The sequence below is a fragment of the Gobius niger genome (genome assembly GCF_951799975.1).
Source record: "Gobius niger genome assembly, chromosome: 20".
Lineage (NCBI taxonomy): Eukaryota > Metazoa > Chordata > Actinopteri > Gobiiformes > Gobiidae > Gobius > Gobius niger.
This window is the reverse complement of record NC_136871.1, coordinates 12,444,866-12,469,522: the sequence shown is the minus strand read 5'-3', so window position 1 is coordinate 12,469,522 and position 24,657 is coordinate 12,444,866. Positions and strand designations below refer to the sequence as shown.

Genomic DNA, 24,657 nt, shown 5'->3' with positions numbered 1-24,657 from the left:
AAATTTCTCTGTAATTCTTGGGCCAATTCATATGAAACGGGGTCAGAAACTGTCACAAAGTTCATGGTCATATCTTCCAGAAAATATGAACTATAGTCTAATTATTTCCTCGTAGAGGCGTCGAAAAGTGGTGACAATATTCAGAAACATGTGCATGATGTTGGTCAGTAGAAAGGACAAAGCAAAAAGTGGCAAAAGTGGGCGGGGAGGAATAAGTACTGTCAATGATACAGACGGAAATGCTTTATAGAAGGGGGCGTGGCCTCGCCGAGGGGCAAGGAAAGATGTTATGGGAAACACAATTTTTCTCTTTTTAGCCATTTTCTGGAAGAATATAAACTTATTTATCACACGCAAATAAAGCCAAGTCTAAAACTGGGCCATATGGAGGTTTTGTCACAGCATATTGTTCAGTAGAAGCTAAAAACAGCAGTCGAAGCTAGCGTTGGCATGTAGCACGATGCTAACATGAAGCATCATGTTAGCATTCTCCGTTATTTATGTATTTACGGTTTGTTGAACCACTTTGCTCCTTGCCATGTCTTTGTATCTTTATTCAGTAGTAAACTATATTCACAATTCAGCATTTGTTAAAGTAGTTTTTGAACAATTAGAGAAAGTTTTAGATTCCAGAGATGCTGTCTGTATCACTAGAGAGAGGTTTAAATCCTTTTTTTTGGTAAATATTGGAAACCCTTTTTTTTTCTCCAGAGAACATCTTGGCTGTCTCATTTTGTCTTTGAATAAAGTCGTTTCTGGTAATAAATTCAGAGAGAAAAATTGCATCGTTATGGGGTTTGAAGATACATAAATCTGCTAAGAAAACAGATATTGAAAAATTCCTCTGAAAAACTTTCAAAAAAGAAAAAAAAGTTTGGAAATCGGCTGCTTCTAGGTGCTACTTAACTGCAGATGTTCCTGTCAAAATGGGAGAAAATATGTGGAATCTGTGGAGAAATGTGAAGTCAGTGCGATATTCAGACAGTTTATTCTGAATATTTAGTTAAAGCCTGAAAATAAAATTCTTACATTTTGATCAATTGCGCAGCCCTTAGAGTTTAAGTATAAACACTCGGCACACTGGCAAAAGGAATTACGTTATTTAAAACATTTACAAAAAATGAATGGGGTGTTTTTTTTTTTTAAGTGCACACAAACACATGACTAATTAGTGTGGCTATAGCAAAGCGAATACAGATGAGCCGGCTGCTTTAGAGCTGGAGTGTGAAGTTGTTGAAATGATAAAATGCAGAGTGGTGACGGCGTACGCTTCTGCAAGATAGACACAATTAACTAGTTGGAATTTGTATGACAAGTTCATGTGTCAGTTCGTCAGCGAACAGGGGTGCTAACAAACAAACGAGCAGAAACATCTTACTTTCATCGCGAATAGCCTACTTTCCTTCAACCGGTTCAGGTGTAATCATGGAATTTCCACAATGACACTTAGGGATATGTTTAAGTCTGTAAAGTTAGAGGTGTGGTCAGATAAAGTCACAGTAACATCATCCCGGACAGGAAGAACAAAGATCTCCATAATGTGGGCGAAGGTGATAAATGATCGCTTGTTTGGGTTGATCAGAATTGACTGACTTTTTAGACTTAAAGGGACTATACGGAGTTTAAAAATGTTAAACTAAGTATCTTCGTCCCCCTACATGTCCCAGCAATGTCCTAATGTGTATGAGCCCAGACCTATTCACCACAACTGCCTCTAAAATCCTGCACAAGCTTAATATAGAGATTGCAGTTACGTGTAAGACCTGAGGTGGCAGCAGGGAGCATAAAATCACCAACTTGCATCTAGTCTCTTTAAGTGCCTTTTGTGTCGGGGAGAAGTGACAGCCAGACTCAGCTCCTCCAGGCTCACGGCTTTTATTGCCTGTGAAATGACATTCTGTTTGACCAGAGATTTCAATTTGAGTCCTATATGAGCCGCATGATGGAGTAATATTGAAATTCTATAAAAAGAAGTTATTCATTAGATTTGGCCTTTCACATACGTCTACTTGTTATGACCAATTCGCCTTCTACCTTCCCCATCCACCTGCCTCTTCAGCAAATGTTCGTGCCTTTACTGTTTTTTATTAGAATAGCATGAGCTAAAATGCCACCCTCGTCAGAAATCAGAAAGCGCTATATAAACTGAGGCCATCTTTGCTTTTTTTTTTTTAAACCATTTGCCATTCAGTTATGCACTACACATTTCTTCTCTAAAATACAATATTTTTACCCAAGCTTTTTAGTTTTCTTTTGGCAGTCGACGTCTTTAAACGTGGAGACAAACGTAGTTCTCAACAATAAGAAGAATCAAACTGGAATTTTATGGAATACTCATTTAGTCAAACAATAATGTAGATGCATAAAAGGACAGTTATGTAGACACGAAGAGAAAGATTCAAGATTTTTTCTCTAATCCTTGATTGTGGAGCGGCGGGTGTGGGAAGAGGGATGGGACGGGAGGGCAGGGAGTTCAGCTTCCCGATGGCCTGGTGCGTGAATGTTCTTCAGTCGATTGGAACTGATCCGTATATTCCGGAGTCTCCTCCCTGAAGGCATTACTTTGAAGAGACTGTGTGATGGGTGCAAAGGGTCCCTGGCGATTTTGACGGCTTTGCGGGTGAGACGGCTGGAGTATATCCTTAATGGAGGGGAGAGGGGCTCCACAGATCTTCTCTGCTGCTCTCACGATGCGCTGGAGGCTCCTTCGGCAGGAGGCAGTGCTGGCACCGTGCCACACAGTGATGGAGCTGGTCAGGATGCTCTCTATAGTTCCTCTGTAGAAGTTGCACATAACGGAGGCTGGGACTTTGGCTCTCTTTAACTTGCGGAGAAAGTAGAGACGCTGATTACTTTTCTTGACCAGTGATGTAGTGTGCATGATCCAGGAGAGCTTCTCCGTGATGTGCACACCCAGGAACTTAGTGCTGGTCACCCTCTCCACTGCAGCACCGTTGATTGTTAGAGGAGCATGCTGGACCCGCACTCTTCGAAAGTCCACAGCAATCTCTTTTGTCTTCTCCACATTTAGAGAGAGATTGTTCTGTGTGCACCACATGGCCAGATTGCTCACCTCACTCCTGTAGTTTGACTCGTCTCTGTTGCTGATGAGACCCACCACTGTTGTGTCGTCTGCAAACTTGATGAAGAGGTTTGAGTCGTACTTTGGAGTGCAGTCATGGGTCAGCAGAGTGAACAGGAGGGGGCTCAGCACACAGCCTTGGGGAGTCCCCGTGTTCAGTGTGATGGTTCTGGAGGACCTGCCGCCGACACGTACAGCCTGTGGTCCCCCCCGTCAGAAAGTCCAGCAGCCAGTTGCACAGTGACGTGTGGATCCCCAGGCGGAGCAGTTTGTGTATTAGCTGCTGTGGTATTATTGTGTTGAATGCTGAGCTAAAGTCGAAAGAAAGATCTAGTGCTGAAGACTGATGACATTCATATGGCCTATGAATACAATATTTTTCATGAGATTGTGTGTTGCCGACAGATCCTTTTTACTTTCATATATTTTGGAGTAGATGAGCAAAATGTTCTCATGTTTGAAATTAGGTTTACTCATGCGTTTTGGCACTTACTCAAAAGTCAAACATAATTTTATTTTGTTATTTACACACACGCACACATGCACACGCACACGCACACACACACACACACACACACACACACACACACACACACACACACACACACACACATTTTAGCATATCCACTCTCCACTGTGTAACTCCAACTCACAAACAAAATCTCAGCCAGTCCAACTTTGAATTAACTGCAGCCCTCTTTGCCGAAGGGACTTTGATTATCTTTTATTTATGGGCAGCACAGGCTAAGGCAAGAACAACAGCAGTAATAATGGTGGAATAATGGCAAAGCGCTACTGTCTGAGCCCATTTCTGCAAACAAGGTCAAAAGGATCTAGGGCCATGAAAATGAAATGTTTTTATTTCCACAGTCCGGATGAGGGTTGTTTGTCTCGCCTTGTAAACCCTCACACACAAACACACTCTTGGTCCGTAGCACACTGCGTGCACGCTGCAAACAGGAGTGGAGCGTGGCGGGCATACAAATTAAGACTCTGTGATGGGCAACAGTTGAATTGCTTTGTGCGGTTGACATTACCTGCCTCTTTTCTGTAAAGCCCCTCGCACAGCAGAGGACAAAATATTTTAATATCAGATCAGGCCCAGTCTTCTTATGATTTGAGATGCGCTGTTGGCTTTATTTGGGGGCCAGTAATTTTGTTCCGAACCAGGGTCAGACACAAATCCCTATAGTCGGCATGAAGACAGATTTAAACGGTCCCAACAATTTGATTATAATGATTATTTTTTGCTTTGATTCTACACCAGTGCCACAGTATGAAGGAACTGGTTGTGATCAAGGGAAGCAGATTCTGGATTTGAAAGTGAAAATATCCCGGCGGAAACTTGTTTAGCTGAAAGACGCTGGCACTTCAGTGATTGAACAAAAGGCTTGTATTTCTCCAAACCCCTTTGAATGCCCCACATCTATTTATTGACTGTCTTTTTACATTTGGCCCTCCTTTTAAGAAGCAGTGGAGCCACCTCTTTGTCTGAATGCTTATCAGCTTTGACGTAGTCTTTGTGAATGGACTTTGATTCTATCAGCTAAATGTCTGCGGGAGAAAAAGCTAAGGCCGCTCTATGTGCCTGCACTAATTCCATTCTCTGGGGTGACTTTGAGCCCGCAGCTCCAGAGTAAATGACAGAGGCATGAACGAGCGCACCCCTTTAATCATGTGTAATGGAATGAACTCTGAGGCAGCAGGTGTCAGGGGCACGCTTTCCCATAATGTGGGAGCACAAATTAGTCATTTGTAGCGCATGTAATCAGCCGTATGCACAAGCAGTTTAATTCTTTGCTCGAATTAATAATTCATGCCCTGGAATTATGGAATCGTGCCCTCAAATTACTGAATTAATTTTCTCTAATGAATAACTACTTTTCCTGCTTTCTTTTTGCTCTCTTGATAGTTATATTGATTGGATATGTTGATGCTTATTATATGCCTGAAAGATGGTCAAATGTAATTTTTCCCCATTTGTCCTGTTTAGATCTTGACTGTAATTTGTAATACTGTGATAGTTATTATCTAGCAATTCTACAATTCATGACATTTCTGTCTGCCACTGAGTGCCATATAGAAGTTGTATTTTGTGTGTTATTTGGCGTTGTAGGAGAAAGAGGCTGAGCCTGCAGCTGCTGACTTCAGTGAAGGAGTGGAAGTATATCAACACTATGCAGCTGAGGTGTGGATCTCACTGTGACCTCTGTGTTCAGAGGCTATGCCTTTGTTTGTTGTTGGTATTATAGGATCTGGGGCAATAAAAGAGGAAGGGCCCAACCAAGTACTTAGAATGGGAGACACAGCCGCTGATAGCTCTCACTGATGCCCTTAGTTTTGTATTAAGTGTTTTAATGTTGATTGATGAGAACAGATGACCATTCCAGTCAACACACTGACAGTCCATCAGATGTGCAGCAGTGCTGTGTAAGCTTTATCTGCTCCTCTGCAGCTGGAGGCAGCACAGCACTGCTGCCGGCACGGGACGTTTGCTGTAATTGTGGTCGGTGATGAACAACAGTAAGAGAAACATTTCTATTGACCTTCTATTGCGTACTGCACATACTATATAACCCAAAACAACTATGCGATTTTACAATGTAATACTTGTGGCAGATGAGTTTACCTACAGACGTTTTGGAGAAGAATGGAGTCAGCCGTGTCCTGTGTGCCCTTCAGCTAAAGCTCCTGTGGAGATATGCAGGAGGTGGGCGTTGCTGGACCTCTCACGTGTTCTCTACTGTACGTGTGTGTGAGCAGCATGAGGAGGTGGGCTGTTGTCATTGTGCTGGGCTGTGTTATTGCGCTGTGTTCACGCTCAGTTGGACAGTCAGATGGGATTAATGGTGGCCCTGGTGTGTGATGACAGGGTCGGTAGGACACAGGACAAGTGTGAAATCATAGCTCCACAACCTTTGACAGAAAGAGACAGCCGTAGATCACATGGGCTCTGATCTGTTCCACACGGATCTTAGATATACTCTTGTAAATTAAGTAAAGTGTCGAGAGTTCAATATACTCAATATACGCACAAATTGATCTGTAAAGTTTAGCAGATACTCAATTGACCCCTTATGTAAATTGAAATAAATCTCAATAATGAAACATTAAACCGATGAGGTACTTGTTGCGGGTAACTCTCTAACTCTTTGACAGTGGCGCAGATAGTCGAGCGGCCTTGTCTTGTGACCGGAGGGTCGGTGGTTCGAATCCTGCAGGTGCGCACTGTTGTTGTGTCCTGGGGCAGGACACTTCACCCACCTTGCCTCCAGTGTCTGCGCACACTGGTGTATGAAGGAGAGTGTGAATGGGTGACTGGTTCCTTGATGTAAAGCGTTTTGAGTGCCTAAAGCAGGTAGAAAGGAGCTATATAAATGTGACCTCATGTGCTAAACGGTGCGGTGCGGTTTGTTTGCTCTTGAGGCAATAGTTGTATACTTATTGTTCCCTTTGTTGGATTTTTTAAATACATTCTGACTGTTCTGACAGTTATTAATAAGCATTTTAACATTATTCTTAGATCTTAATTTCTCCAGACAATAAAAATCACCATACATTTCAGGTGGGCTGTGCAGGCATGTCTATGAGCAGGGGGACTTCAAAGGGGGAAAATAGTTTGGGAACAACTAAGAAAACAACATTTTTGTCCATGACCAGTGTTGAACCATTGGCATGTTTTAGACAAATCCATACTCCAGTTGGCCAAACAACAAGCTTATGCTCATGGGAGCATTGTCACATGGCAAAAACATGGAGTCCAAACGTAAAGCTAAAGTGCATACAAAAGAGTGGTTGTGGAGTTCACCAAAATAGAAATGAATTGAACTATTATATAGAATTCCATTTTATTTTATTTTTGACAAACCATAACCAACTATAGCCCGTTGCCATGATCGCAGGACTCTAAAATAATTTGCAGTATGAAGCGAGAGACCATTTTCTTCACAGTAGTTTGCACATCAGGAGTGGTGTGGAGCCCGGTTGTGACAGAGCTGTGAGGGAGATGGGCCCAGGGCAGTGGACATGTGCAGCTGTCGGCGTGTGGCTGAGTGTGAAATGGGCTGTGACAGAGGTGCGCTCCGTCCTGATGGCTGTGGCCCACCTATGGCCTCCTGTCGCCGCTCTGTGCTGCCCTGTCCACATATCAATCCTCTCCCTTCCCCCCTCTCCGACTGTCCATTCACCCCGCAGCTGTTCGCAAGTATTTCATTCTCATCCAACACAACAAAATAAAACAAATCAGAGGATGTATAGAAAGTTTTGGAAAGAGCTCCTCCAATAGCATCCACCAGACCAAACGTGTCCTAGAATTGCCAGTAGCTAGCACCCAGAGGACATGAGTTAACAAAAAGGACTTACAGCTGTACAGACTGATTCAACTAGAGTTTTGATTCTACTCTAAAAGCTACATGGAAGCACAACAAAGGTAACTCTTTCTTTGCAGTAATCATGTTCATGATATTTGGAGATAGCCAAAGCATACACTTGAGATAGAAGTCTCAAAGATAAGGCCGTTATTCCGAAGAAGTATAACCAGCTGGTGACTTCTGAGAGAGAGCGGTGAAGTACCAACCACCTTTGACAGTTCCTCTTTATCCTAGTTTTGCACTCCTCTGCACAGAGGCTAATGAGACAGTTGTTTGTGGTTAAGCGTTTATACTTTATCTTTATGTCTCTATGTGCATAATGACTGTGTTGACCATCGTTTTTCAGCTAATCTCTATGACATGGTCTTCGTGTTCCGTAGCAGGCAAGCAAAGCATGAGTCAGAAGCTTGTTCAAATCTACATCAATCCATACACCGGGTTAGCTTTAGCGAGTGCGTCACGATAAGTCTATTTATGTACTGTGGCACCATGGTTCTGAATGTACTACAGAGATGGTATGGCCGAACAGCATGACCCAGCTTGATAAATAGTGATTGAATTTATTGACCAGTTGACTGAGTGATACTGACACACCCACAGTGATATACCTGCTAACCAACAAAAAAGCCTGTCCCCCAAATATTTGTACAGTTCTTGCTATAAATTCTCTACTATACGTTTGTGAAGTGTGACATCACGATTTCAGCTTCCAGGTCCTGGCAGACCAGCAAATATACGAGAAAAAAAAACATTAAAAGGTATTAAAAACAACCATCAATATTTCTGAAACTCAACGGAGAGTTACTGAACCTACTTATTTCTCAGACGCATTTGCCAAAAATGCCGCACCTACTGCTAAAAAAGTAATATTTACTAAAGTCGCTACATCCCGGTTTAGCGCAGCTGCTGCACCGTTAGCATTTATCTCCGCTAACCCAGATGTAGCGATTTTGGTAAATATATACTTTTATAGCTGTAGGTACAGCATTTTTGCGCATTTGTAGGAACACGCTCAAAAACAACCTGCCTCTAAATACCAGTTTTGTGTGTTTGCTGCATAGACGGCCATGGGAAGTAATGGAACAGCTTCTACGACACCAATATGGCGGACATCGTAACTAGGGGGATACGTCATAAATACCCGGATTGCCGTCTTCATCAATGTTCATTTATTTAGACCAGGGGTAGGCAAGTTTTTTCATTGTAAAAAGACCGATGGCCGAAGTCGCCAATTTTAGGCCAAAGTAAAGCACTACACTGGAAAAAATGCCATCTTAAATGAGATAAATGACTTAAATTGCTTGAATAAAGGTTTGGACTAATCTAAGATAAAGATGCAAATGCTGATGCCAATGAAACAAACATAAAACCCACTTAGAAATCAGACAAATGAACTTTTACTTTTAAAAAGATTTGTTTTTCACTTATTATAAATTATGCAACATAATCTGAATTAAGAGAATAATGACTTCTTCCATTGGCGATAAGATGTTTTATCTGATCTAAAACCAGACCGAATCCACTCAAACTTTAGATTCAGTCTCTTAATTCAAGTAGGTTTCTGTCATTTCTTCCTTCAAATTATTAGTTCTCCAGTGCACTTTGTACAAATGCCAGAGTTGTTCATAATATGACCTGATTGGGTGTATTAACAGTATTTCTCCCATTTAACCCTAAAAATGTTAAAGTACTTTCTGATTTGTGTCATAATGTTTCTCAAAATCATCTTGAGGGCCAGAGGTTCTGTGCTGGAGGGCCAGATTTGGCCCCAGGGCCTGACGTTGCCTACCCCTGATTTAGACCTTTTGGACCAACATCAATCACAGAGTCACAGCAACATATGGCAAGGAGGTTCAAAAACAATTTGAAAAGAGAACTTCCTACTTTCAACCGTGAAATCCACTGTCCATATCAGCACAAAACAATGTACACCATTACTTGTTGAAGACGGCACTTACGTAACAGAACAACCCTGTTTCTCGAGGCAGGTGTGAGTTAATTTGATGTGGTAATTGTCTTGAAGGAGTGCTGTTGTTTTTCCCACGGGGATACGGTGAAGTCCTGTTCACTGGTTGCTTTGTATAAAAGTACAGACACATTCTTACTATCCACTTATGTGTCTATGATGAAAGTGCGTAATTGGCCACGCTGAGTGTCAGGCTACATCTCCATGGAGATAATGAGGCAGCCATTTTGAGTAATGCCGACAGACAGTTAACACAATTAATTGCTGCACAGGGCAGATCACGCGTTATATTTATTAACAGCCTGATTCCACATGATGCATTCATGAATATTAATCACATTCTGATTAACACCGTTCGATTAAAATTGTGAAAGATGGGAATGGCGCCTCAATATCTGATTAGAGAAGACTTTTGGATATAAATTTGGGATTGCTGCATCGAATAAAAACTAACAAGGCTTTACTTTCTCTTTTTGGTGCTTGTTATGGAACTTGTTATGGCGATAAAGCTTTTAGCTGAAATTAGATTAGATAACGTTTTTGGTGCAGAGGCTTTGTTAAACAGGAGGGTTCAGCGAATGAAGGGGAAGAGACAGTGTTTTCATGTACATGCTCAGCAACTTAAAACACTCGACCAGTGCTTCCCGAAGTGGCGTATTTTCAGCACAGTCTGATGTGAATACAAGAGCGAGCAGAATCTTCTGAAGATAAAAGCGAGATGTCCTCAACTCAACCCAGTCCAGTGGACCACATTCGAAAATACGAAGCTATGATGGCTAATACTTGGACAACTAAGCCTTTTACATTTGTAGATGAGGAGAATGACTGCCACCTCGGGCTCAGTCAAGCCGGTACCAGGCACAGATGCTGCTTTCTGTGCAAACTCATCGCAGTGACTTTTAGTGCAGGGAAAAATTGATGCATAAGAAGGAATAAACTTTTAGAAAGGCTTGTTGTAATATGGTACCGGAGTTTTGTACTGTGCCATTATTAATAGCGTTGGATCAGTGGCACAGTGTGGGCAGTATAGCTATTTCCTTTCCCATATGGAAGTGTAAATGCAACGTTAAGTTGAGTTGAGATAAGAAAAGGACAAACTATGAATCTTGCCAAATGTAACATCAACAGGTGGTGGTTCTCGCACATGCATATTTAAAGTAAGTCAGTTTATTTATACGTGCGTTATATAGAGGGATGCATCTTTCTTTATCTGAAACACTGCTCATAGACTCATTTGTGAGGCAGTGAGAACTTTCATGTGCTCTTTCCAGAGACTCTGCCAGAATGTAACCCTGACACTCCACTCTACATCCCTTGACCAAACGGGTCATATGCTTTTATGTAGTTACAGGCTGTTCTAATGGGCCCAAATGGATGCAGGCCTTTTCTAAATTGAGGTAATGTGATGACGGCAGGTAACCTTGTTCATTAAGCCTAATGCACCTTCTCAAAAATACCTCTAAGTCTGATACACGCGTGGCTTCTCCCATAGCGTTCAGCGCAGCCTATAGCTGAGGCTCGTTCATGCTAGCAATTGGGCTGGGATTTTGGAGCCAGGGAAAAAGTAAGAATAGTTCAGGAATACAAACATATGGAGGTAAGAATGACAAGCCTGAGAGAGGGACAAAAAAGCTTCAATGGAAAGTCCATAGGAGCCAGGAACTTCTAGAGCCAGATGCCATTTCCTTACGGTTTCAGGAAGAAGTAGGCCACAATGAGTCCTTTCTTAGTCCTTCGTGTTACAGTCTCTGGGCTTAACTCTGGACTCTCGTGAGTTTGCCTTCTGTCTTTGCTTTCAACATAATAGGCCTACGACGAGATTGACTTATTACACGTCAATTACTTGTGACATATGTGAGTTATCGATATATTGGTAATAGATGGCTATTTTAACCACACGTGTGATACAACGTTGTGCGATGAACAAAACAACACTTTCAGATACAAATGAATATAAGAAAACTGTATTTGTCCCAACAAATTGTATTGCTGCAACATGAAAGTACATAAGACTAAAAGCAGCACTGAATATGAAGGCAACAACCGGCAAAGATCACAAAGCAAAATAAACCGAAACTATTCACAGTGTCAATATAAACAACAGGAAAACAACCCGAAATGGTATGATCTATACATAAGAAAGGTGTCTATGAGTGGCATCATATAAAATAAAAGTCCTCTTGAATAGGTGATTAACAGATGCAGCACATTTACCAGCGATCATTGAATAGTCTGACAGCAGCAGTATGGGAAGACCAGCGAGGGTGGATCAGCTGCTCTCTAGAGGAGACAGGGCGTCCTGTGGGAATTCATGGTCCAGCATATGCTTTGCCCGGATCCTCTTCTTCCCCAACTCTGGGGACAGGAGGGTCCCTTTCTCTTCTGTGTGTTCAAATTGTGATTCAAGGTATTTTTTTTTGATCAGTCTACAGAGGGCAGCAAATTGTATCTTTGTCATGCTCTTTTGGCAGAAAAAGAAAACCTTTATTCAAATTTTATTGCATAAGGCCATTTTTAATCATGGCATGGTAATATAGTTACACAACTGTAGTGAGGTCCTTGGATTTGATTGATGCGTGTGATGTCACCTTAACAGCATAATGACTGGGCCAATGGGATTCTGTTGCAGCATTTGGCAGTGTTTAATGGAGTGCACCCTCATCCTCTCACTGGGGGGGTGAGCGCTGCTGCCCGTACGAGTGACACGTTCAGCTCGGAGACATCCACTCTGTTATTCTGCTCTCTCCTCTCCATTTCAGTCCACACTCAAATGTCACGCTTTTTCCACTCGTGCATCCGCATCACAATGACATCATCCACCGAGAGAGGCTTAGACGGTCGGCCAGAATCAAGACCCGATGTCAGGAGGGGCCAGACATGAGCATTGATCCACAAAATGTCAAAGATCTTCACAGTGACTTCTTTGTTGTGGATGGTATTTGAGCCGACAGACTCAATCAAATCCCCATACTTCTTTTTGTTATGAGTTTTATTTACTGTGGCATGATGCAGAAATGAAATTGGAAAAAATAAAGTCATGATGAAAGCAACAGCAAAGCCAGAACTATAGCTTTCATTTGTTGCTGGGGTATTGTCTGTCCATGTTCTACCACTGCGTTTAATAATAAAAAAAGACTTGTTTCCCAAGAAGAGGAACAGGACGGTCACAAATGTGTCAAGTGGAGTTCAGGCTCAAATGTTGGTCGTGGTCCGTATGTGCTATGTTCAGGTAAACACAGAGTGGTGGGGCACTTTTGTTGTGTCGCCGCAGACCCCGCTGCTTTGGTGATGGCAGTCTCTGGAGGAGGCGCCCACTCCACGTCTCCGTCAATTATTTACTTTGTAAATACACCTGGCTGTCTCTTCTGACCTTTGAGAGAGTTTGAGGCTTTTCAGTCAATTAAGAAGCATTTTTGAAGCAGCTGCTGTGTGTCGACCTCGCTCACTCCTCACTCACAACCTGCCACTGTTCCAATTTACAGCATAAACAAACTCAGACCATGGTGGAGAAAGAGCTGCCTAAAGACTGCAATTATGGAGTATGAGTCTCTAAAGACAAAAGCTATTTTTCACACAAAGGCAAAAACACCTTGGGGAGAAATTTGCTGCCAGAAAAATCTGACAAACTTTACAATAACAATGAAATCAAGGTGAAGCTAATGAGCTGGAGGACAGGCGGGAAACAGAGAGGCAGAGCTTTCAAGGCATCTCTGGTTCTGTCCAGAAAAAGTGGAACAGGCTCTTGCCATATGTCCATCGCCTGCAATTAAGCGCTCACGTCAGAAAAGGTCTCTTCAAGCGTGGAAATAACGAGAATTGCCAAGCCGGGCACTGTTTCGCTTCTTCATTTGAACCCGGAGATGGTTTCCCTCTGCCGTGATCCCATCAGGATTAGTGCGGAAGTGGCAGGAATCAATGCGGCTGGGAGTTAGCCTGGATTTGAGCTGCAGCCCATCCAGCAGGGCCAGTATTAGCTGTAATCTCTGCGCCTCTCCACAACCGCCTGCACTCAGATCCTCACCTGGAGTGGACAGACAGCCAGGTCAGCTCCAGCAATGCATTCACTTTTGATCAATAATAAAGGTTACCGGTGGAAATAAGCATAATAGTCCAATGAGATTCATGTGGTCTTCTTTAACCCTTAAATTTTCTGCTGTTCCTAGGCCCTAAAATCTTTTTTTTTTTTCACTGTAATACAATGTAATGTCATATATTTTGTTTTTTCCACACAAAAAAATAAGTATTGAAATGTAATATAGTGAATAATGTATCTGTGTCTTAAAAGCAGTACTAAATAACTCATGCCCCTAGAGGCCATAAGCGTCACTGCAGGTTTTATAGCATGTTGCGTTTTTTTTTAACTCATTAATTGTCCGTGAGAGTTAATACCACTCTGACAGAAAAGACAAAAGGAGAGAGGGACATTGTACATCCAATTACACAATGGAGAGAATTTTTTTTCACTCAAACTTGGCTGTAAATACTGTTTAAGTAGCTTTAGCCCGCAGTTAGCTTCTTCCTCGTGACTCCATTATTGTGTAGTGGTGGCTCCAACTCGGTGCAGGTTTTCTGGCCAGAGACACCAAGGGGAGACAAAAGACCCCCCAATCAACACTTGTATTACCCCCAGAGGTACTACAAAAAGGATTTATTAAGGTAAACACGTTACTTAGTACTGCTTTTTAAACCAATTAACATTAAATTATTGTGCACCTCAAAACATAGCCAGATTCTGTGGGATCAGTCAATTTGATCTTAGACATGAAAATATCAGAAATATTTGAAATCCTGAGATGCAGTAACACCACCCGGATTCTCCAAACACAGTATGAAGTGCAGGTATTTGAAGCCCCTTCCCACATCCGACCAAATCTATATAGTCTACCAAGTCTATACAGGATCTCTTAGGATACAGACATTGCAGTTTTTCAATAGAATCTGTTCTGTTAGAAGAATGAAAAAGGAGAATATATTAATGTTATAAGTACAAACTTTGAGAAGGACATGTTCCAAAGAGCATGATTGCAGCAGAGAAAAATATATGATAGAATCTATGGTGTCAGCCGTTTAGAATATTCCAGGAAATGCTCAGAGCATGAGTGGGGGGTGTGCTGCTCAGCCATTAGCCAGGTGTGTGAGTGAGGTGAGAGCTGAGCCACTCAAGCCAGTCTCCATTTTCTCTGCGCAGCTCTCTGCACTCTCCACTGCTGCTTTCAGCACAAATTAGCAGTATTAAGTCAGTGACTAATCGCCCCAGTGCATTTGCTGCCCAGCCGTGGCTGTCTGGATCCATAGGTAATGCTAACCCCATACAGAACCCAGACCAACTCAATTGATAGCATCCCCCAGGCAAGGACGGAGATTCGGGGGAGAGGAAGGAGAACAGGATGCCATCTAATTCAATGAAGGAGACATTACGTGAGCCTCACAACGCGCCAGGGCATGAGTAATCAGACACAAATTCATTTTAGTGCCCAGGAGCCCCGGATTGCTTTCAATTAAGGCCTGAGTTTGAGCGACTGGGTGTGTGGAACTGTGGAGGTGGGGCTCCCAGACACAACTCGGATCAGGTTCTATTGACAGTAGAAACTCAAGCACGATTCTTCAGGGAAGTTTGCTACTATAGGTCTGCAATTGGTTTTCTCACACCAGGGTTTTGCAACTTTTGCCAAATTCCGTTTCCCCAAATACAAGTTACTACCAATGAGTGCATAAAACTCTTTTATCCCATCAGAAATATGAAAATGTGAGGATGCTGGTTTGTTGCAGAATAGATGTCCAGAGAATGTGTCTTGAAAACCATTTCTGATTAGTTTTCTGCATGAAAACAGTGGTTAAAACATGTATAGCTCACTGTTGAAGACAAAGGATGCTCTGTAGAACTTAAATTAGCCATAGTGATGTGAAATTCCCAAAGAAAAAGGAGGAGCTGAAACATCAGTTGCTGATGGAGCAGCCTGGCAGATATCATTTACATACAACAGTATTTGAGCTGGTTCAGAACTGGTTTGCTTATAGAGCCGCAGTGAGAAAACATGTTCAAACACTACCAATCATGATCCAAACAGAGAAAAAGTGCGTAGGATGTGAGCAGTGGCATTCATATTGAGCTCTGCTCTAAACAAACTGCTCTGCCAGGCTCAACCCCCACCAACGCCCAGCTTTTGTTTATCTCTATAAACTCCTCTGGAGGCTGCATCTTCTCAAGTTGTTTTTAGATTTGATTTCCAGACTAAATGGAATTGGATTTGATAACAAAGTCATGTTTGTATGCACTCTGGTTTATCTGAGCTTCTCCAGAGTACTGGAACGCAAAGTCAGGCCCAAGGGATCCACATATCTCCATCTACACATCAGCAGCACAATGGCTTTTATTGAGGCATAACCAAGAGTAATGATGGTCTCTGTGGAGGCGTGGCTCTGCCGTGCATTACATTCTGATGTATCTGGTCCGAAGATCTGAGTGATTGAGCCATGATTTAAAGCAGTCCGCCATTAAGGTGCCCTTCATCTAATTTTATTTTATTCCTGGTAGTTTAAATACTTTATTAATATGATGCTCTAGTAGGAGATTTGCTCGCATGGGCAATGTCTCAGTGTGAGTTTGAGTTCTGACTCCTAAAATTTTCTGAATTGCTCTCTTTTTCCTCTATCAAGCTGAAAGGTTCTGTGACTGTCCAAGGAGCCTTGCGGGCCATACAAATCTTTATTAGATGGGTGTGGGACGACAACATTTGAAGCTGTATATGTGGTAGAAGAATAATACCCTCTACACATCCTCCCATTTTGTACTCTGGACAAACAATGTGCAAAATCTATTTAGTTTAATTCATTTTTCTAATTACATTTTCCAAATAATAATGATATTGCGATACAACGGATAGAAGCCACTTTTATGAGTCCCATGCATAGACTGTATATATAATGGACAGCTTCTGCTCACTCCTCCCCGTTTACCATCGTGACCACGCTCGAGGGGGAAGTCATGGCGGATTTGCAGACTCCCCCTCCCAGCTCTGACGAAGCTTGTTCCTAAAAAGAGCATAAGGGCGAGATCTTCACTGTAGACTTGTTTGCGCAGCTCCAATGGTAACAGTCCGACCCTCATTAAGTACGAGATTTCTAAAATTCTTCTTACGAAAACCAGCCTTGTTCCTTTAATTGTGACTTACCCAGCGTTATCTCAGAGTGTCTAAGGCCTCTAGTGTTGTGGGCATAAAGCAGAGCAGCCAGCGGGCATTGGTCCCACGTAGGGCGGCTGGGCACCATAAACGATACCAGTATAGTATTGGGGGAAAAAAGTTATAAAAAGTACTGAAAGCAGGTACCAAAATAGAATATTTTATAGACCCAGTCTTGATGCCTGCTGGTCCAGGAACAGCATGATATTTCAGCTCAAATAAATTGTACAAATTTAATTATTCCGTTTTATGGTTTATGGTTGGAAAGTAATGTTACAATTGGTGGTATATAGCAGTGCCTTTTTACAGCACTTTCTCTACATCTACCGCGAAGAACATTGCCCTTCTGTGTTTCATTCGTTCTAATGTTCCAAATGACTGTAATGACATTCACATATTTTCTTTAACTCTGGCCAAGCGAGCGCAGGTGAGACGGGATTTCATTTCTCTTCTTACATTGCTATTCCTGGCTCTCTGTATTTAAATGCCAATAGCAGGCATGTCTTTCAGGGAAGGTTTTCTCAAAGTATTTGCATTTCATTATCTCCCACAAACTGATAATGGCTCGGCAAAGTCTCTCTCACTGTGACTCACTGCGGCTCACAGCTCAGTGGAAGAGCAGCCACGCCAGACCGTCTGCAAAAAATATCATCCTAGTTTTGTGGGGTTTAGTTTGAAACCAATATTATAAAAAAGTGAATCAATCTGACACTTTTGTAAAATAATCCTAATACTTTCCACAGCTAATTATACTATTTTTGAGAGCCAAACTAACATACAGTATCTATTATATTAAGGTATAACCATCAACACAATGGTCATAACAGTTTGTCCCACAAGAGAATTTTGAGCTCATTATTTTTAAAATATCACCTGGGACCAATCTCCAGATTTTGGGCCAAGTTTGGTCAGGACTCCCGAGCTGGAGAGTTACCTTTTGTGAATGCTTTTAGTTTTCCTGGAATAGAGATTTTGCTGCTTTGTTGCGCTCGTTGTAACGCCCCTTTTGTACCACAAACGTGTTACAAAAAGATTGTATTGGAGAGAAGTGGTGAGAATATTGTTGAAACTTTACTTTTTGCTCTCGGAGTAGTTCAATGGATTGAGCTGTGCCTGAGATCAACCTAAGGCTTTGGCCGTGCAGTAGCTGCCGTCTTGCTGCAAATCTAAAGCTTGAGTTTATTGATTGATATATTACATTTCATTTGACCTGCACAGGCTCATTGTCCCAACGACCAGAAAGAGGGAAAATTGAGCGTTGCCCTCTCAGGAATGTACTCTTTTCTCAGTATGACATATTCAGAGATTGTAGTTTGCTTTGTGTGAATATATTTGTATTTTATGAAGTTTATATTAAGCTCATAATCAAGTTAAAATGCCATAAACTACACTGACAAGCGGAGTGTGCTGCATGAAATTTATAGAGAAATGAAAAAATATATGTTTTATTTATAGGCAAGGAAAGGCAACTTTATTTATACCACACATTTTGTACACAAGGCAACTCAATGCGCCTTATACAGGTGTTTTTTTGAAACTCAACTCATTGTCTCATTGTCAAGAGAGACCTGTTCTACAATTTCATTAAAACATACAGTATAGTCAACATAAACAATGATTCACTTAAAACAATTACAAATGAATGGAGGTTATAACCAATAGAGTCAACCTAAATTGTAAATAAAAGTGGTCCTAGAACTGAACCTTGGGGAACACCCTTGTTAAGATATAAACTGTTAGAGTGGTAGCCCTCTCAGTAACAACTGCCTGGGCTCTATCTGTGATATAATTTGCAAACTAATTTGTTGTCTTTGAATCAAAGCCAATGACATCGAGATGTTCTAACAATAATCTACCGAGTCAATGAAAAGAGCAATACATTCCATATTCTTATCTAGAGCAATAGCAACATCCTTTATAACCTCAGTTGCTTTAAATATAGTTAGCATCATTCTAAACATTGAGTGCCTCAGATCTCACTGGCTGCACTTCCCTGCTTTGAGGCACTCTGTTGCTGCACAGACTGCACTGTAGTTGTACAATTCAAAGTTAAACTTGACGGCAGCAGTGCAGAAGCCAATAAAACACAGCACCGACTTGAGGTTTATGATACGACAGAAGGCTGCAGGGACAAGCCGCCGCGTCACCATAATGACATTTGAAATCTCTATTTGCCACATGAATGGAAGTGTTTGGCTGCGGCCGGCCCGGTGCTGTTGATTTCTGCGAGTGTGCTTTAATTGGAATTCGGATGACTTGGCAGTGCTCGCCGTCAGCTGCTTTGTGAAGACGCGAGATGGTTGTGAAATGTCAGCGTGCGCTCAAACCTCCTCTATCAGCTCCCGATCACATCCAAGTGTTTCCAAACGCTTCTCACCGCGCGCGCTTTGTTTGTGCTTGCAGGTGTATACGGGCCGGATGAGGGATGGGCGGTAGCGTATCCTGAATGCAGAGAGAGGAACCAGTCGCCCATCAACATCGTGGATCAGGAGGCAAAAGTGTCCATAGAGTTCCAGGAGTTAACACTAGAAGGCTTCAGTTCTGAGTCATCCAATAAGACCTCCATGAAGAACACTGGGAAAACAGGTACTGGACAAACTATGCACAGCTTGCTTACTTTCTTGTGTACTTGCCAACTTACTCATTCCTTATATACGTGAATACTTAGAAATGCACTTACTTGATTTAGAGATATCAAACTTATGCTGTGGAATGCTGATTTAGTCTTCTTTCATTGATGATTTCATAAAGAAAAAAAGAAATTATCTGCTATGAAATCTAATTAATGGGTAGATTCAGGTTTAAATGTGTTTCGTAAAGGTTTGTTATGAGATTACGGGATATATTGTTTTGTTTGTGATTAAGCTAGTCATTAGTGGAAAAAAAAATGTAAGAACTTCACATTCACATTTTTGGGGGTAGAAAATTCAATTTAACGGGCTAGGAATTAGATATAGAGAAAAAAACTGCTGGTGTAAGAAAAACGCATATGAGAAAACGGTCCTTGAAGTTTTAATTTCTTGAGAAATTTCTTGAGTAACAGCGATTCAGTGGAGTAATTGAACATATTATAGTAAAAATGAGGCATCTCATGTATTTCCAGATGAGAGAGTAAATTGTCCCAAAACCTGAAATAAAAAATATAATTTTAGCTGAGAAAGAATATTCCCCTTAATTTCATATATTCATTCCACCAACGTAGGTATCTACTTAATTTCTTACCAACTTCTTACTATCTCGCTTAATCACTTACTTCACCAAATTACTTAACATTATACTTATGTCTTGTCCTTACAAACCTTTTACTGATAGTCACATACTTACCTGCTTACTTATCTTACTTAATTACTCCCTATATTTACTTTTTCGGGGGCTGCTGTTGACAGACTGTCAGAGGCAGTGCTTAGAGCGAATATGAACAGAGGCCAGTGCCTTGTATTGACAGGTGTCTGTGTGTCTGGTCTCTTTTGCGTCACTGTGAGTCTCTCCGATCAGACAGGATACAGGCTTTTGTGATGGAGCTCACAGTCCACTTCCACTGTGGCTGCTGCATGCACGTTAGCGGTGCAGTGCTTTGGCAGGTGTCACTGCTGTAGCCCATCTGCATTCAGCTCCTCTGGCATCTCCAGTACCCCTTTGTCACCAACAGGTATTTTTCACAATTTGAGCTTGTCACTAAGATGGATGATGCTTTCTGCTCCAAGGAAAAGCCAGTTGAAACGTTTAGAGAGGACAGACACACAGGTGGTTAGCGTCACCACTGACAAACTCTGAATCATCCCACAGTTGTTTGATTAGAGCTATACGATTAAACTCTTACCTGCAATTGGCGGCATTTTAAGACAAAAACCCAAACAAATACGGGAGAAAAACATAGTGTGTTTGATGATGACGTAAAGCAGCCATTGCATTGTGTATGAGGCTATTGGTCACCAAAGTCTGCCGATGTATTGAAGTCTAATCTTTTCAAACAAATGTTGCCCAAAGTGCTTTATGATCCATAATTTAGTTGCATGAAAGTGATATCAGAGAAATAGACAAATCCTAAATAACACATAAGTTAGATCAATAAAAAAATTAAAACTACCAAGAACAATTCTGAAAAAATAAGGTGCTTAGCCATACTGTTGAGTGGCAGTTTTGTTAGGGTGCATTTTTAATCACCAAATGGACTTTTTTGGAAATGACCCTTTGGTGTTTAAGAAACAGAACCTTCCTGGATGCACACAATTGTATTTCTGTCAGTAGACGATTCAGTAGCAGCAGCAATATGAACCTTATATTTATTTTATGGAGGGATGAACTTGCAGAGACAGAAAAAAGTAGATATCAAGGGAAAGCCAAGATCAACTGAGCAGGTAAGAAGAGTCCATAGTTTTATTGCAAGATACTGTATAACTTGTTCCAATGCTGTCAAATAAATGAGTTCCTTTAAGACTTAAGGCGAGTGCAAGAAAGAACTAGTGCATCAGCAGGTATAACCATAAGAGAAGCAGAGTGATGCTGATGTTGGTGGTGAGACTCAGACCTGACTGGATGAACTCGAGGAGCAACAGACGGATGTTATAATGAGAGCGAGCAGCTGCAGGACCAAATGCCATCAGAACACCTTATTTATGACGATCGTAATTTCAACCTCATAGTTCAATGCAATTCAGCAGTGAAAGTAATATTTTCATGCTGGCTGTGCGCCGCTGATGACACATGCCATCGCAGTGAATCCAGTCTGAGGTCCCAAAGGTTAATGGAAACAGTCGCAAACAGGTCAAAGAGGACTGTCATATCCAGAATGTAGTGAGGCCGTCTCTGAGCACCATGTCAGCCATCCACACATCAACTCTGACACTGTCAGGGACAACACTGACACTGACAATGACACAAGCGTCACCATGACAACCACTTAAATTAGTATTTATTTACAGTAGGCTGTGCTTCAGGTTCTTTGATGACCTAAATATAATGCATGCAATGCATAAAAATACAGACAGATCTTTGCTTTCTACAATCTCTCTCATTATGTAGATTGGATCACGATATTTTTGGCTGATAAAAATGGCCATCATGTTGATATTTAGACCATGTGACCTGCAATGCCAGAAGAGTCACACCACAAGAAAAGCAGGTCTTCAAAAAAACCTCGAAAAAGCCTTGAAATAAGGCTTGAATGTTTCATGTCTGTGTAGGTTAATGAGAATTCCCTGGTGTTGTAATGAGCTGCAGTTGAAGTAAATCAACCATTAACTGTGTTTAAGATAATTAATTCTTTATGAAAAATCAAATTGGTTGCTACAGTTCAGTAGTTAAGAAACTTTAGAGAGAAGGTCACTGTGGGTCGATTGTTAATCCTAAATACATCTTTGTAATTAGCGTGTGTTTTTTTAATTAATAAATAGAAAATTGTTAAGATAATTTTAGAAAGAATATAATACTGGAAAAAACTGCTCTGAACTTTTGTCAATCTTTTGCGATGGTAGGTCACATTGTAGAGCAGGTCGTCCTGTAACCGAGCCGTTGTGACACTTTTCCCACCTCGCGGGGCTGAAGGTAGTGTGTGAGTGAGTGGCAGGGGCTGATACCAGAGACTGGCAGCCCAGCATCTGTTAGTCTATTCCGGGGCAGCTGTGGCTACAACACCAGTTGTGAAGTGAATGAATAATGACAGAGTGGCGCTTTGAGAAACTTTGTAACACAGGCTTGTAAAGCACAATACAAGTGCAAGTCATGATTATTATCATTCACACTTTAAAATAGTATTTATATTTAAGAAAATAAATCTCTTTTCTGCTTCAATAACGCAGAATTTCAAAATACTCCAGTGCTTTCAATCTAAAGTGCAACTAAAAAAATCAGTTATCAAAAGCACACTTGAAATGAACATTTATTGTTGCGTATTGACTTGAGCAAACACAATAGTGGACTCCTCCATCTGTGGCAGATAAACTGCATTCAGTGCGTCAGTAGCTAGTGCTGCTGTTTCAAACTGTAGACTTCAGTCAGAAGCTAAGACAACATACAAGAGACAAGATCCATCTCCTGCCGACAGCTGACAAAGATGTCCACCTGCACAGTTAGCGACACAGCCGAGCATCACTTAGCCGGAGAGTGGGAGCCGCAGCGTGCACCAAGCATGCAAGAACGCTATACAAACAACAGCTGTGAAACAAAATGGCGTGCAGCTTCTGTTCCCAGCACTACATAATACATGGATAACAAGACAAATGTCCTCACGCTCCTCATGAATAATGCATTCCATGTTTTGGGTTTGGGAGAGACAGACGTGTGGAGAGATTACCTGGTGAAGCCGCTGATCAGTGCTGTCACCGAGTGTCAGTAATGCTACAACGGCCCAATGTTGATTTAAACAAATAACTCAAAAGAATTCAAAATACCATGCTTCAAACACACTTGTTTCATGACCTTTTCTCGGCATTTTGAAAAACTAAGAAATAGAGAAAAAAAAGTTGCCCTTCCCCTTGATAACAATACTGTGACTGGAACAAGCAATTCACAGGGAAGGAGGTGTCTTGCCCAAGGACACACTCTTGTTCATGTCGTAAGGCTCAACTTACCCTGTTGCTGCTGACCCTTTTGTTGGGCAGTTGAATTAATTTATGCCTACAAAACACTTCAAATGTGAAAATGTGCTATGTTTTATACTACCTTACTTTATATACTGTTGCATTTCAGTAACAGTACAGTTCAGTAACTCTTTTCAATCTGAAAAACGTTTTACCCAGAGGTCCCAGCAGGTCGGAAAACACGATGTAGAGAAATGTGTAAAGCCTTTTTTGGTCCACAGCTTACAATCATTATGGTAAATAGTAAATGGTCTCAACTTATATAGCGTTTTCCCACCTTTATTTGGGATTCAAAGCCTAATCATCGATCAGTCATGAGACGACCAGCTCTACCATCTGCACCACTGTTGCCACTGGTTCTCAACACGGGGGTCATGACCCTCACAGGCGTCGCCAGATTAGATGGGAGGCATATTTTCTATGTAGCTTAAAGGGAAACCATGCCCCGTGTGAGTGGTAAACAACCGCAGTTCATTTGTTCACAACTAAAACGATTGAAAACTGCTGACCTATGCAGATGGGGGGGTCATAAGAAGATACAGTTATATTTTTAACCCCTTACAATGATTTGTTCATTCATTTAAATACAGTAAATTAACAGAAATGAAATGAGTGAATTTGCAGGTAATAGTGGCGTATTATTTAAATGGTATTGCCGGATTACTGCGCCCTCATGAACGGCTCTTTCTACCCGCAGATTGCACGTCCTTTGTGTTGCCCGCAGAAAACTATGACTTCAAATCCATGTGATTTTCTAAATTGAACTCATTCCTGTTGAACAAAGCGCCGGTGCTTCTGATATTTCTTGGAGAATTGGCCGAAAAGTGGCTCTACCGGAGCAGGTCATACTTGAGTGGTTATGTTGTGCCTATAAATAGCAGAGTGAAGTGAGGGGGCACAGGGTGATGACACAGGTTAATGGAACACCGCAATGCTTTCAACATTTGCCATTTGTCTATGTTCTAAAATAAGGCCTATTTTAATTTGCACTACATTTAGTGTTGGAAAGACCCTCGAAGGACAATGTGTACTGGATCTGAGGACTTTTTTTTTTTTTGCTCTTCCGTTCCCCTTTGATTCAGATGATAAAACACACCTCTCCGGGAGAGGAGCTGCTTTCTAAAACCCGAGTGCATTCTAAAACCCAGTTCAAAGATACTGCTCGACTTTGTAAAACGCTTTTGGCCACCTCAGCTTCTTTATTTCATATTTTGTAACTTAAACAAATATATGTGCGAGGAGAAACAAGTAATTGAGGCCTAATTATTTGCACAAGAAAAAGAAACATGACGTTGGAGGACGCAGAGGTCGAAGTAAAGCAGTTTAGATGAGGCCATCAACAAAAGCAGCTGCTTTTAACCAAACATGATGCGCGGTGAGGACTATGTGAGGGCTGGAATGATCAAGTGAAGGTGACTTTAAAAACAGAGCATGTTGGCACAGGAGAAGGAGCTCTTGATGGTGATGGACTAAATATTCA

General features: G+C 41.5%; 1 protein-coding gene across 1 annotated transcript in view; it reads left to right on the top strand.

Moving 5' to 3' along the window:
• LOC306980018 (receptor-type tyrosine-protein phosphatase gamma-like) overlaps window positions 1-24,657 on the top strand; it is a 294,918-nt gene that overhangs the window by 192,008 nt on the left and 78,253 nt on the right. The window contains exon 3 of the mRNA XM_079579221.1: window positions 19,003-19,185. Coding sequence (XP_079435347.1) covers window positions 19,003-19,185 — 183 coding nt within the window. The remainder of the gene's footprint in view (window positions 1-19,002; window positions 19,186-24,657) is intronic.